Here is a 14,437-nt window from a genome sequence, read left to right as displayed (position 1 = left end):
TTCAAACTCGAAAAAGAAACACTACATTTGTAACATTTATGATTTTTGGTTGTCTAAGTCATTTCAGAACATTTTATTAGTGAATAAATGTTTACTTTTTGTAGTCCCAACATTTGTAATTAGGCCTAATAGTTGAGTTTCTAACCCGACTGGTTTTACTTGCTCAAATCACCTGGAGTGATGTCAGAGCTACCTGTGATCCCAGAGGACAAAGAGCCGTCAGTCTCAGGTGGAGCTGCTGCTCAGACTCTCCCAGCACTCACAGAGAGACTGACACTGAACGACCATGAGGATAACGTGAAGGTAAGAATCAAGACTGTGATGTTTTCTTTCTCTACTCTTTTTCTTCTATTTTATCTTTTTGTTGCCAGACACAAAGAAAAGTGTTAAAATGATTACAGGACACTCTGACTTTGTGAAAACTAAATAGGATATTTAATCCAAGCATAACAATATCAATTACAATATCTTTACATGAAAGTCTGTATGCTATGATAGAGTTATTCTAACTGTATATTTGATGTGGTTACAGGGTTTTATGGTGCCAAAGCGTGTTCTTGCTGTGGGGATTTTGACTGGATGTCTCCACGTGAAGTACTGGGAGTCATGACAGACTTGTGGTTAATTTCTGTCCCTTTGGACAAGGCCAGTTTAATCAGTGTAGAAAAACTGAAGCGCACTATAGCCAAAAAGAAACTCGCCTCCTGCTGCAGGTTCTCCATCCCAGAGCTCAAGGTAAGATTTTGCATCTTTGAGGGATCTAAAGTAGAGTAAACAAACTAAATAAATATTCACATAAGGATCGGACATGGAACAGTTACATCCTCAAAGAAGAAGAAGAACTGCATGTGTATGTTAGATCTGAGTTTGTACAGTATAGAGCAGCCGAGGAGGCTGATGGTGTTTGGTGTCCTTCTCTGGTGAAGCTACACAGGCTCAGGTTGCTCTCTGCAGTTTGAGGCAAAATTTCCATCTGACCCATTTCACTCAACATGATCTATGCTCACCTGCTCACGTTTTAACTGCAGTTTTCCATTCGTCAGGAGTTCAAACATTTTAAACAATTTTAATAGGATATTGAAATTGAGTTTGGCTCCTTTAAAAAAAAAAAGTAACAAGACACATAGTGTTGCTTTGCGTGATTTGAGCTCTCTGTGATGTCGAATCGATGATACAGTAACACTAACTGTGCTGTCTGTGACCTCAGGTGGGAATACTGGACAGTCTGCTCAGCGTGTCAGATGATCTTTCCAAGCTTGACACACTGACTGAGAGGTAAAAAAAAAACAAATCTGAGAAAGATCAACTAGCCTGAAAATGTTTCTTATTCTCTGTTAATCACATAATACTGTTTTGTCTTAGTGCCTGATTGTTATTTACACAAAGCTTTGTCCTTAAATAAGTCTTGTAACTCTGAGCTTGTGGGCAGTCTATGTCATTATTAATTGATGTTCCAGGGGAAGCGGACGGTTAGTTTTACAGTCTGATTTGAAATGTGTTGTTTACCTAAGCGGGGAGTGCTGTAGGCTGGGATATTTAGGTATTGTTGCAACATTAAAATGTGGCTAAACTTGACAGACTTCACTTCGCACATGAGTCCAGTCTCTTTGTTTAGATTGTGATTCATTGTTTTATAAATCTCCCTTCAGCTAGAGGACTATTGGTGGATTAATAAAACCCTCATCTCATAATGTACATTATAGGCCTCAGTGTAAAGAAAAGTCATTTCCAGGAGATGACAAACTTTGAGTTTTTGAGACGTAATGAACACCTTTTCAACTCCCTCGAGTGTCTTTGTGATGATGATGTTTTTTTCTGTTCCCCGTTCAGTGTGATTAAAAAAACACATCAGTGTATGAGGGAGGTGATGGAGCAGTCTGATGACAAAGTGCTAGAAAACGCCTTGGTCAATGGAGGTGAGTCACAAACACACACACACACACACACACACACACACACACACACACACACACACACACACACACACACACCCATATGTAGTGAGAGTGTTAATTACAGCTTATCGAAACTCATTCAGTAAGTGCAGCTCTAGGCCGTGTGCACTTCACACTAAGCACTACTTAAAGCAAACTCCATATGCATATGTATACAAACACAAACACACAAACACACACACACAAACACAAACACACAAACACACAGTTTTCTGCAAATGGCTACAGGAGGTTTTTCATTTGAATTACACAGTTGACTTTTGTAATGTAAACTTGTCACAGTTGGTGCAGTGCTTACACAACCTTTGAAAGGAGCCATAAGTGCACACACGTTTGTGCGTCATATGTGCACTCTGGTACTAATATAGATAGCACTAGGCCTTGTTGATAGCATTAAGATCTTCACCAGTGAACTTTCTGTGTGGAGATGGCGGCTTAGTGTCCTGTTCTGGTGGCTCAACGAGGAAGACCAATTTGACCGAAACTAGAGCAGATCGTGAATACTTTCAGGTTAACCAATTTTCTAAAACATATTGAGCATCAAAAGCTTTAATATTAAGGTTACACCCACTCTAGTGTTACTTTGACTCTAACAAGTAAAAACTACATAAGCACAAATACATGTTCACTTGACATATTGACCTTAACTTATAAAACACACTCCAACTTGTTACCTAATGCAACTCCTCTAGCCAACACATAACTAGTGTGCAACTGAAGTCTGTGATAAAATAAAATAAATTAAAACTCTGTCCTGATTTGAATCTATTTTTAGTTATTTTAAACCAACCAAAAGAAAGCCTCAATTCACGCCTTAGCATAATTGTATGCAAATAATCATTTCAATAATTTGCCTATTAGATCAAAAATAGCTTCACCAGTGCACCCAGTGAGTAGTTTTGGTATAGAAATGTAAGAAGAAGAAGTTCTGTGGTATATGTTTCTACCTCAATACACAAACTGTCTTCAGAGGAAATGTGCTTCCTGGAACACTGTTTGAACACATTTCCATACCTCCACTCCCACATACATTTTCACAACATTTAACACTTCATTTTGTGTTAGCCTCCTCATACTGATCCACAGCTGATCAGCACAAACCAGGCTAACCTGCCTTACTTTCTCCATCAGACCACGGCGTGGCTAAGAGAGCCGTCCTGTCTCCCCTGAAAGCGTACCTCAAGTCTCTGAGGGGTAGTTTATCTGCTGCCAGTCTGCTCTTTGAGCTGGAGTGTTGTGTGTTTTTTTTTAACATGCATGTTTTTGCAATAGAGCGGCACCATGAATCTGAAGATTAATGTAAAATTACCTGAGGCAAGGGGAAACATCTGAATGGTACAAACTGGAATAAATTGTTTGATGTAAAGTTTGAGACCAACAATCAGTCATCGAATCATCAAAAGAACGAGAGTGTTGCAGACATGTCCTGGCCAATTTTTTTTTTTTTTTTTTAAATATAAGAAAACATATTTGTTGTGTCTCAGCATTATCTCAATCTTTTGTTGAAAATTACAACTGTGATGCAAAATATGATTGCACTCAAAATTAATGTCACATTCCAGTATTTTGATTATTGTGCAGCTCTAGTTTTTGTCCTGATCTTTTTCTAAATGGCACTTTTATATCACTGCAGAGTGGTGGCATGTGTTTTTTTTGACGTCTTAGTGCAGCTCTGACTCTCTGTCCGGTTTTTGTTCCTCAGTGGATCTGATGAGCTATGTGACAAAGTTTCAGTGGGACAAAGCCAAGTATCCCACAACTCTGTCTTTGTCCAGCCTGGCAGACATCATCAACAAGGTACCAACATGTTCATTACATTTTATTCCTATTTATACAGTGGCTGAAAGTGCTGCACACTTTTGGTGCACTTTAAGAAAACATATCTTAATGGGGAAACAAGCAATCTGTGAACCGAAGTCCAAGTCAAAACATCAATACTTGATTTTAACTTTTAGTATATACTTTCTAGAAACAAAGATGGTATTGTACATGTATTCACAACCTGAGTGGTGCTCTCAGGTCTTTCCTCTTCAGTTCAGTGATCTCCAGCTTCCCCATGAAGCTCTTTGACTCACTTCGGTTTCCTGTTGGGATCTAAACTGCTGCTTCACATCAGAGCGACTTTTCTCCATGAAATCGCATCAGCTCTGTGAAGATCTCCTCACTGCTCTCCACTGCTTTATCGGTGGAGACATCGATAGCCTCCCCCTCCTGTTAAAGGAGATCCTCATGGTTCTGTCTGTCCTGGATCCTCTGCTGGATGTTTTGTCGTTTCACCTCGAGCTCTCTCTGCTTCTTGCTCCTCTCTGCTGCAGATGAGACTGTGTCGTGGCCTTTATGTTCATCCACAGAGCAGCAGAACGTCTTTATCACCTCCTCATGACGAGAGCAGACCTTCGCCTGGAGCTTCTTGGACGGCTCCAGCAGCTTGTGTTCCCTCAGTGGAGCTGCCTCAAAATGAGGCTGAATGCTTATTAGAAAAATGTTACGGCTTTTTTGAGTCGGGTAAAATTAGTTCTATCTGAACCAGTTTGTTTGCTCCGCTTTCCTTGCTGGAACATTTGATTGATTAAATTTATTTTCGTGTCATAAACACAAAGTGCTCAGCCCTCATCTCACCAGAAAATCAGCGTGTTCTGTTTTCTTTTTCCTTTACTAACAAAATCTGATCCAACCAAAAAGAACCTCCCTTAAGGTGTCATACATTGGACATTAAAACACCTGTTGTTTAGCCGTTTGCCTTAATCTAATGTTTTCTGTCTGGTTTGCTTTTGTAGCTTACAAAGTTGCAACATTATTTACTTCAGTCTGTTTCATAACCAGATAAAAACTTCTCAAAGGAGCTTTAAACCGTCACATCCATTTATCACGTGTCTGAACTAAAAAGAATCTCAGCTCTTTAAAGATGTCATGGTCAAATCATGGTCACATTGGGTCACATTAAATTAACTATGTCAGTGTCGGAGGGCGAGGGGTAGAGATCTGAGTTCATTGATGTTTTGATGTTGTTCATAACGTGTTACCAGTGATGCTTTCGTGTGCTGTTAAACCTTCGTGTGTTTCAGGAAGTTTCACTGATGGAGGCAGAATTAAAATCCAGAGTTCTTGCATACAACAGTGTGAAAACCAGCTTGCAAAGCTTCAACCAGAAAATGCAGTACGTAATCTCAGATACACGTCAAGTAAGTCGATTTTTTTTGTTCTGCATGAATATTGAACTTGGGTTTCTGTCTCTACAATAGGAGTTTACAAACCTGCAGCCTCAATGACGTAGTGAGAAGAGAAGACCTGGTGGTGTCAGAGTACCTCACAACTCTCCTCGTACTGGTCAGCAGGTCAGTGACACAAACACAGCTGCTCTAACTTCATTATTCTGGATAGGTGTTTCTGATGATGCTCACCTTGAAACATGTTTCTCTTCATGTTTTGCTTCTGTGCCAGAGGGAGCTACCTGCAGTGGGAGAGGACTTATGAGTCTTTGTCACAGTTTGTGGTTCCTCGCTCCAGCAGGTAAGCCGTCTTTACGCACTCTGCACTGTAAGACAAGACTCTCCACCTGATCCAGGTACAAGAGCACCTGCAAAGCTCAGAGTACCTGTTCTCAGCATCTAAAAGGTCAGGCTCGGTAACAGCAGGTGTTTCATTACCGGCAGAAAGTAAGAGTCCACCGAGCTTGCACAGAAGTAATGAATAATGTTTGTAGTGGGACTGAGAAGAAAATCCATTGAGAGAGTGCTGCGTTGACTGATCGCTAAAGAAGACCAAGAATTTAAACGTGTGGTCAAGCTCAAACGTCTCGAGGATGAATTGAAAAAAATGTTGTTGTTTTTTATATTATTGACGGATGTACAGTATTACACACTTTAAAGCACCTGTGAAGAGTTTTTTGAGTTTTTGATCTTGCAAGGGGAAATTAAAATGTAAAACTCTTTTAATGAGAGAGACAGAAAAGTCAGCGCACTAAATGTCCTTGAAAGCATGTTTTATCTGGCTGGAGCGGCAGATCATAAACAGACGTGTTTCTGCAGCAGGCCTTTCAGCTGATGAAGGCTCAATATTAGGTTGTTTTTCTTTTATGTCTTTATTTCGGGGGTGGGCGTATTCCTTTATTCTGATAGGACAGTGGGAAGGGTAGGACTACCCTGAACACACCTCAGACTTGAATCCATAGGTCCGCCCGCTGGGAGCATTACAGCCATCTACCTCAACGCCCCACGGACGGCGTCCCAGAATTTTCTTGTCATTATCTGCAAAAAAATTCCAAGCAAACTTTAGCACAGGTTTTGAATTGCACAAACAACTTTGTGCAGCTGAGAGAGAGAGAGCTCTTCCTCTTTCACTCGAGGACGCTTTTGGTTATCTTGCCAACACCATCAGTAACTTAAAACACCTTAACTCATAGCCCACCTTCTAATGTTGCGTTCACTACAGTTGTAGGCCTTTCACAGCAGACTGTCAGCTTAACCTGTTGCTGCATGTTGTCATGCTTGGCTCTAACCTCAGTCATTTTTTGTTTTGTTTTGTGGCCATCAGGAAGCTGTTGGAAGACGGAGAGGAAGGACTATTTGCTGTTACACTCTTCAAAAGATCCGTGTGTGAATTCAAAGCCAAAGCCCTGGAGAGCAAGTAAGCAGGCCTGATCGGCAGACAATTCCCCATCAAGTCCAGGCTGTGTTATCTCTGTGAATTACCAAAGTGTAGCCTCTGATCCACACAGGTTCAGCGTGCATGAGTACAACTTCGATGTGGAGGAGAAGAGGCAGCAGGAGAAGAAGCAGCTCAGTGTTCACAAGAAGGAACAGTATGTGAGTCAAACCTGGAATAAGCTCTCTAAAGAAGTGTTGTTATGTATCACAGGAGTGTATCTCTGTATGCCACTAACTTGTGATCACAACAGTTCAAAACTGCTGAAAAAAAATAGGAACAAACACCCACTTACTCACTGTGAGTTTAAGAAAACAATTTGTTGGCCATAACTTAAGAGCTCTAATTATGACAACATTCAGGACATTTACCCAAAAGGACAAAGACTATCTGTGATGTCATTACATCCTGGTCGAACACTTAAAATGATTCCCTTTCTCTACTTTTCAATGCATTATCTCAGAAACCTCATGAGACTAGTTTGCCACAGTGTGCCTGCCTTGGTCCTTTGCTGAGGCTGCAGAGTACCAGACTGTGGTGGAGGAGGAAAGGACGGACTCGATGGTAGTCGTGTAGAAGTGCACGGTCACTGGCAGTCCTTTTGTGATGAGTGGACACCGTGGAGTCACCGATGAGGATGGGGGTGGTGACGGCTGCGTTTTTTTTTCTGAAGTCCACAACCATCTCCACTGTCTTCAGAGCGTTAAGCTCTAGATTGTTCTCGTCGCAGCAGGTCACCCGATGGTCAGCCTCTTACCTGTAGGCAGACTTAGTCCCACCACAAATGAGTCCAATGTGGGTGGGGCTGTCTGCCAACTTGAGGAGCTTGAAGGACTTGTGACTGGAGGTGCAGCTGGTGGTGAGCAGGGAGAAAGAGTGCAGCCTTGAGGGGAGCATGCTGAGGGTCCTGGTGTCCGAGACATGCATCCTCTGCTTTTCCTGTCAGGAAGTCTGTGGTCCATCTGCAGGTAGAGTCAGGCTGATGGCGGAGAACTTGCAACAGGCTAGCGGGTGGCATGTCTCCAATGAGGTGTTAAAAATGTCCGTAAAGACTGGAGACAGCTGATCAGCACAGGGTTTCAAGGTGGAGGGAGAGATGGAGTCCGGTCCAGCTGCTTTGCAGGAGTTCTGTCTCTTGAAGATCTTACATACATCTGGTGTCGCTGGGGTGACGGGGGAGAGGGCTGTTGAAATGAACAACCGTTGAAGGTCCTGAGCCCCTGCTGTGGTGGGATGGAGTTGATGATTTCTGGGCTGTCATGGTCTTTCAGTGAGACAGTAGAACTTGTTCAGGTTGTTGGCCGGGTCACTCACAGAGAAGGAGGTTTTAGGCTCATATCTGGTGAGCTGTCTAAGACCCTCCCAGACTGTTCCAGTGTCTTTCTGTTGTACTTTCTTAGAGTGTAAAGACGCTTATCGACTTCTCTCCTCGCTCTGCCGAAGCTGACGTTACACAACTCTTGCTAATGAAAACACAGATTTCCCTTCCAGTGTAAACGCCACAGATCCCTCAGGTTGGTACAGTCTACAGCAGAGCAGATTTCTGTGTCTGCTTGAAGATTGGAAAATTCACTGCAAACAGGCTGGCTGGATGATGTGTTGTTACATCATGAGCCTGTTGAACGTCCTGTCATTATTTGACAAACAATTCAATGTAGTTTCAATCCCAATATTTGTTTCAGCACTGTTGATCCAAAGTGCTTTTAACAGATAGACGATAAAACAAAGCAAGCGATGTGCTACGCAGATATTTCCTGCTTTTAAATACATTTATAATTAATAATAATCTCCACTGCTGCTGTACAGTCTGATGGCAATAGGGACAAATATATATATACACACACACACACACACACACAACTCGTGTCAACGTACGTCTAACTCAGCCAAAAAATAGAATTAATACCTGAAAATCGCTCAGGGAAACTCTGAATTAATGTTTTAAAATCTCTGTCTTTCTGTCTTGATCCCACTTTAGATTTGAGCGTTTGTGATGCAGCGTTATATTGATGTGCACATCTCTTCCACAGGGGATCTTTGTGCGTTGGCTGAAGGTGAACTTCAGTAACGTCTTTGTTGCCTGGATTCACTTGAAAGCATTGAGGGTGTTTGTGGAGTCAGTCCTCAGGTCAGTGCTACACACATTAGTGATTTCTGTCTCATCATGACTTGTGTGATTGGTTTCCCTGAGTTGTTTGTGTGAAAGCAGTACTCACGAGGACGTCACTTCTCAGGTACGGGCTGCCGGTGAACTATCAGGCTCTTCTGCTGCAGAGCGACAGGAAGCGTTCAAGGAAACTCAGGGATGAACTCTCCTCACTGTTCATGCACCTGGACCCCACTGCCACAGCCGGCAAGACAGAGGTAAGAGGCTGAGTCCATTTATGAAGCTTTGGGTGTTTTTTGGTCCCCTTCAGCTCTCAAAAACCACTTTCAGTAATTAGTTAGCATTATTGCACGCATGTGAGCGCCTCATAAAAAATAATCTGAAATTAAAACTACACTGTTCAGAACCATGTGTGCTGACTATTTTAAAACGTGTTCACCACTGAGGCGTAAATTGTGGAACTACTCCTGGACGCCTTCACTTCACTTCACTGGGACGCACATCAGGTCTTGAATCCATCTATTTCCGGTCCATGATCAGGATTCCAATAAAAGCACATGGCAATGTAGTACATAGACTGTTCCATTCAAGTCCACAAGCTCACACGCTGACACAGTCAAACACTGTTTTGCTTCCAAACACACCTGCATGCAATCACCTGGAGCCTGGTGTTATGTTCAACACAAGCCAAGACTCCCCCTTGTGTTCAGTTTCAGAATTACACTCCAAATATTTTAAAATACACATTTAGGCTCCAACACCATGGCTTGTTTTCATGTCCATGTTGCATCAGAATTTAAAAAAAGGCTGTAGGTTGTGTCTCTTTCTTCCAGCCCAGACTAGATGGAACAATGCTCAGTTATGTTTGACAAAAGCCTCTTTGACACAGAAACTTAACACTTCAGCTACATCTTTACAAGGAGGTACATTTTGCACATTGAAACAGCAGTCAGAGGTTAATGTTACATCAACTCTCAGGATTTAAATATGTTTTCAATAGCAGCCTATAGAGGATATTAATGAACGCTCTTTCCATTCAGCCTGTTGCTCATTTATGTTTTCAAAGAACGACGAATGACATCAAATGTTTTTCCAGTCAGATTTCATTATTATGTCCAAGTGATTGAGAGTAGGGTAAACCATGCTGTCTTTAAATAACATCTGTCTCATGCAAATTCATCCGTGGACTCAACCCTCCACAGTGTGTAACATGAAACTGTGGGCTAATAGGCCTTTTGCAAATTTCTTGAAAGCGATTATCTAAAATAATCTATGGGTGTGTTAAGAAAACACAATAGTGCCAGTGAACGCAGCCTCATTTAAATGGTGCGCAGACAACCTGGCAGAACAGAGATTATGATCACTGTTGCTCACACTGCGGTCCGTGTTTTTCTGACTCCCTCTTTCCAACAGGTGAGCCTTGACATCCCAGGGCTCTGTCAGCAGGAGTACTCCTCCGTCATCTGCTTCCATGTCAACACCAACCTGCTGGACCTCAGCTAGCAGTCAGCAAAAAGAAGACTATGACACAACAAGGACAGTCCATCCTGTCCCTCACGCTGTGGCCACTTCCTGAGCAGAAAGGCCTCTCGATAAAGCCCTGCTAAAGAAGAATAAATCCCTCAATGCTTTGGTTTTCAACATTTCTGTAAGCTGGAAATAACTGTGGGGCTTCCCTTTGACAGCTCTGTAAATAACATGGGACCAGCGGATGAATGTTGGTCCTCTGCACCAAAATACAAGCAGCAAATGGACTGCACTGTCGTAATGTGCTGCACAAGCTGTGGAACCACTAAAGAACCACACTGTATATATTAATGTTAGTGTACAGCTTTAATTTAATTTAAATGATTCCTTCCAGAAACCTGAAGACCATCCAAGAGTAAAGAAGCAAATCTAAGACAGTTTGTAACAATGTTAACTTAATGTAGGGAAATATATCATGACTCTGTTTATACTATTTAACTCATTTAAAATCACAATGTTTTAATGTAAAGTTATCATTTGTGAGAGGAGCACTCAATGTGCTTCATTAAAATGGCTTTGCATCTGTGTTTCCGCTTGGAGGACCAAAGCGAAGCTAAACGCTATAATAAGCCATCACACACCCTGAAGGCTAGTTTGAACTTAAACGGCCCATATTTAATGTATTTAACGTTTTAGGTTTTTTTTAACCTCACTAAACATTTCCCTCTTGAGTTGTGCAGTCAATGGCTTCTTCTTCAATGCAGCATGATGTTCATCTTTCAAATCACGTTCCCGTTTTAAGTAAAGCAGTGTAGGACTGTGGATGTAAAAACAAGTGACTATTCTAGAATCAAAATGTATGATTGTCCACATGTGGTGCCGTCAAGCCACAAAATAACCATGAGGCTTCAAAGCAGACTGAGGACAAAAGGATGACTTCATGGTGGCTTTGCTCAAAAAGACAAAAAATGCTGATAAAAAACGGACTTGTGACAAGTGAACTAATATTGAAATAAAGACTACAGAAAAGACTTTTCTTTTTTTCTGCATAACATTTGTTATGATTTGCGGATGTATGAATTAAAAAAACTGTACAAAATACAAATTAAATCTGCTCCTATACGCCACTTTTCTTGGGAGCTCACAAACCAAAAAAAAAAAACCAGAGCAAAATATTAATCTGAACTCAAACATGAATATTAGGCCATGATTTTATGTAAACAATCAAATTTGTTTTTTAATATTGATCAAAATAAACTGCACATGCGGAGAATAGGACTTAGTGTCAGTTTGGTAAAAGAACAAATTAAGTTAAACAAAATAATAACAGACAAAAGATTTCTTTGACACTTAATTGTGAAATGAAACAATAAAATCCATTTATTGTGCTCCCCTTATCCCCTCAACACTGCAGCCACTTTTAGTAAAATGTGAAATGTAGTTTAACGAGATGTCAACTTTACAACTAAACAGGTTGTATATTGACCTGCGAGACTCTCTCTCTCTGCGTGTGTGTGGGCGTGCACGTGTGTGTCAGAGAGAGAGAGAGAGAGAGAGAGAGAGAGAGAGAGAGAGAGAGAGAGAGAGAGATAGAGAGAGAGATGAAGATGTGAGGAAAAGCTGGTCTCCCAAGCTGTGACAGTCAGTGCATTAAACAGTCTTAAGAGGAAACATTTACGCGTTGAAGTCATGGACATCCACTCTGGTTTATACGCTTTATTTTAACAAAAAAAAACATTTGTTTGTAAGAAGAATTTTTATTGAAAATGTGGAAAATTCCGAAACCAAATTACAGGCCTGATTTGTGCTCCGAGGGGAAGATCACTGTGAACATCGGCGGAGTCCGAGTAGTGCTCTTCGGGGATGTTTTGAAGCGCTACCCGGAGAGCAGACTGGCCGAGTTGTTGAACTGTTCAACTCAGAATCATGAAGTTATCTCGTCGCTATGTGATGACTTTGATCCGGGGAGAAAAGAGTTTTACTTTGACCGAGACCCTGACGCCTTTAAGTGCATCATCGACGTATACTACTTTGATGAAATCCACATCAAACGCGGGATTTGTCCCATTTGTTTTGTCAAGGAGATGGAGTTCTGGAAAATAGATCCCTGTGTTTTAGATGAGTGCTGTAAAAGTTACTTAAGTGAGAAGGAGGAGGAGTTGAATGAGATAGCAAACAAAGTGAAAGTTATTCTGGAGGATCTGGAGGTGGATAGGTGCATTACGCGCGCCAAGCGGTGCCAGAGGTTCCTGTGGAGGCTGATGGAGAAGCCCGGTTCTTCGCTGCCGGCGCGCATCATCGCCATTGTCTCCTTCCTCTCCGTCCAAGTCTCTGCGGTGGTGATGTGCGTAGGGACCATCCCGGAGCTACAGGTGACGGACACGGAGGGGAAACAGGTGGAGCACCCTTTCCTGCAGGCGATCGAGACCGCGTGCATGTCCTGGTTCACAGCAGAGTACCTGCTGCGTCTCGCCTCCTCTCCGAACAAGCTGTACTTCGCGCTCTCCATCATGAACGTCATAGACTTTATGGCTATTATTCCGTTCTACGTGGTCTTATCTCTCACTTATCTCGGCACCTCATCCATGATGGAGCTGGCTAACGTCCAGCAGGCTGTGCAAGCGCTCCGCATATTGCGCATCGCGCGTATTTTCAAGCTGGCCCGCCACTCCTCCGGGCTGCAGACTCTCACCTACGCGCTGAAAAGGAGTCTTAAGGAGCTGGGGTTGCTCCTCATGTACATGGGCGTGGGGATCTTTGTGTTCTCAGCGCTGGCTTACACCATGGAGCAAAACCACCCGGAGACTCTCTTCCGGAGCATCCCTCAGTCCTTTTGGTGGGCCATCATCACCATGACCACGGTTGGCTATGGCGACATCTACCCTAAAACCACGCTGGGCAAGTGCAACGCTGCCGTGAGCTTTTTGTGCGGGGTGATAGCCATCGCCCTGCCTATCCACCCCATCATTAATAACTTTGTGGTCTTCTACAATAAGCAGAAAGTGTTGGAGACTGCGGCGAAGCACGAGGTGGAGCTGATGGAGCTGAAGTCGGATGAGGACGCGCGCAGGAAAAGTAAGGATTAAGATGTGGAGGCACCTAGTGTGAGCTGTAGACCCTTCAAAAACTACACTCAGACTGGAGCATAAGGGCAGTTTCATTTTTGAATGTTGACAACACTAGAATCAACATCTGACAAAAAGCAGCAAAAGAAAGCTAAAACTACAACAATGAGACTTTTGTACAGCTCCGTACAGGGACACTTGTACAGCTGAACCAGCTCTCCTTCTCTTTCTGTCGCTGCCTTCTGTAGTCATTTAACTGTTGTTGGTGTGAATGCTGTTGTAATAAAAAGTTGAGCATGAAGAATTATTTGTGCAGAGGATTATTAAACCAACACCATACAGACCTGCCGAAGGAAAAGAAAAATATCTGACTTATTTGTCATCATTTATAATAAAACAACGTTTTAATGGAGGAGAGTTCAAATCATGTTAGGTAATTACTTTTATTACCATGTTGATCAGGACAGATAAGAAATAGCTTGTCATGTCAATAAAATGAGATATAAATGTATTTTCTTTAATGCACCCTGTGTACATTTTGTTTTCATTGTTCACATTTTGAATTCTATTTTATATATTGGTAATTGCTTCTCATATTTTATGATATTGAAGTACTTGTTATTTTAGCCTTGTTTATGTACTTGGCAATAAAAAACAATTCTGATTCTGATGAGTCATCGATTTATTTTGGAACTGAAGTTAGTTGTAGTGCAACAATTTGCACTGTGGCAGCTTCCTGAAGGATCTGCGTGGTGTGGCTGGCTGACATTATTGAGATTATATGTGACTGCCAGACAGCTGCTTGATGCTATTCTCTTAAAATATCAACATATGTTGGGAAACAAGGTGCACATTTTTATGTGCATGTCTCTTTGTTCACATCCACTTTAAAGTAGCCGTGTGGTAAAACCAAACAATCTGTCTCCTTTTGCCTTATCTGAAATCCTTAGTTGCAGACACTATCAGTCAGTCAGTCATTCCTACCTGTATATCTCAGAATTGTCAGAGGGAAATTGAAGGATAACAAGGTGACTTTATAATTTGTTTAACCAAAACATCAAATGTCAACTTCACAGTGACATCATAATATCCTGTGTACAGGATTGATTAATAGCGCTTTCACAGAAAATTTATAAATATATACCACTTAATTTAAATGGTGAAATACACATTTTGTGGTCACAGGTCAAAGTCATTGT

At 41.8% G+C, this 14,437-nt stretch overlaps 2 protein-coding genes across 3 annotated transcripts; both read left to right on the top strand.

Annotated features, from left to right (window-relative positions):
* Positions 1–144: 144 nt before the first annotated feature.
* On the top strand, positions 145–11,180 carry LOC306840715 (V-type proton ATPase subunit C 1-B-like). Its single transcript, XM_079370187.1, has 13 exons — positions 145–303; positions 533–735; positions 1,208–1,275; positions 1,831–1,916; positions 3,658–3,752; positions 5,021–5,112; positions 5,198–5,290; positions 5,397–5,465; positions 6,489–6,581; positions 6,673–6,760; positions 8,630–8,727; positions 8,834–8,963; positions 10,120–11,180. Exons 2-13 carry the CDS (start codon positions 580–582, stop codon positions 10,207–10,209), a joined length of 1,158 nt encoding a protein of 385 aa, XP_079226313.1. The 5' UTR covers positions 145–303; positions 533–579; the 3' UTR covers positions 10,210–11,180.
* Positions 11,181–11,781: 601 nt separating this feature from the next.
* On the top strand, positions 11,782–13,751 carry kcnf1b (potassium voltage-gated channel, subfamily F, member 1b). Of its 2 annotated transcripts, XM_079370092.1 has the most exons (2): positions 11,782–13,071; positions 13,173–13,751. In XM_079370092.1, the coding sequence occupies exons 1-2, from the start codon at positions 11,940–11,942 to the stop codon at positions 13,229–13,231; spliced, it is 1,191 nt and encodes a 396-aa protein (XP_079226218.1). In that variant the 5' UTR covers positions 11,782–11,939; the 3' UTR covers positions 13,232–13,751. The 2 variants fall into 2 exon arrangements, with proteins under 2 accessions (XP_079226218.1, XP_079226217.1); XM_079370091.1 differs by having other exon boundaries at positions 11,782–13,751.
* The last annotated feature ends 686 nt before the right edge of the window (positions 13,752–14,437 follow it).

Source organism: Symphodus melops (genome assembly GCF_947650265.1).
Source record: "Symphodus melops genome assembly, chromosome: 19".
NCBI lineage: Eukaryota > Metazoa > Chordata > Actinopteri > Labriformes > Labridae > Symphodus > Symphodus melops.
Note: the sequence above shows the minus strand (reverse complement) of the source record. Positions and strands in the feature narration are given on the sequence as shown.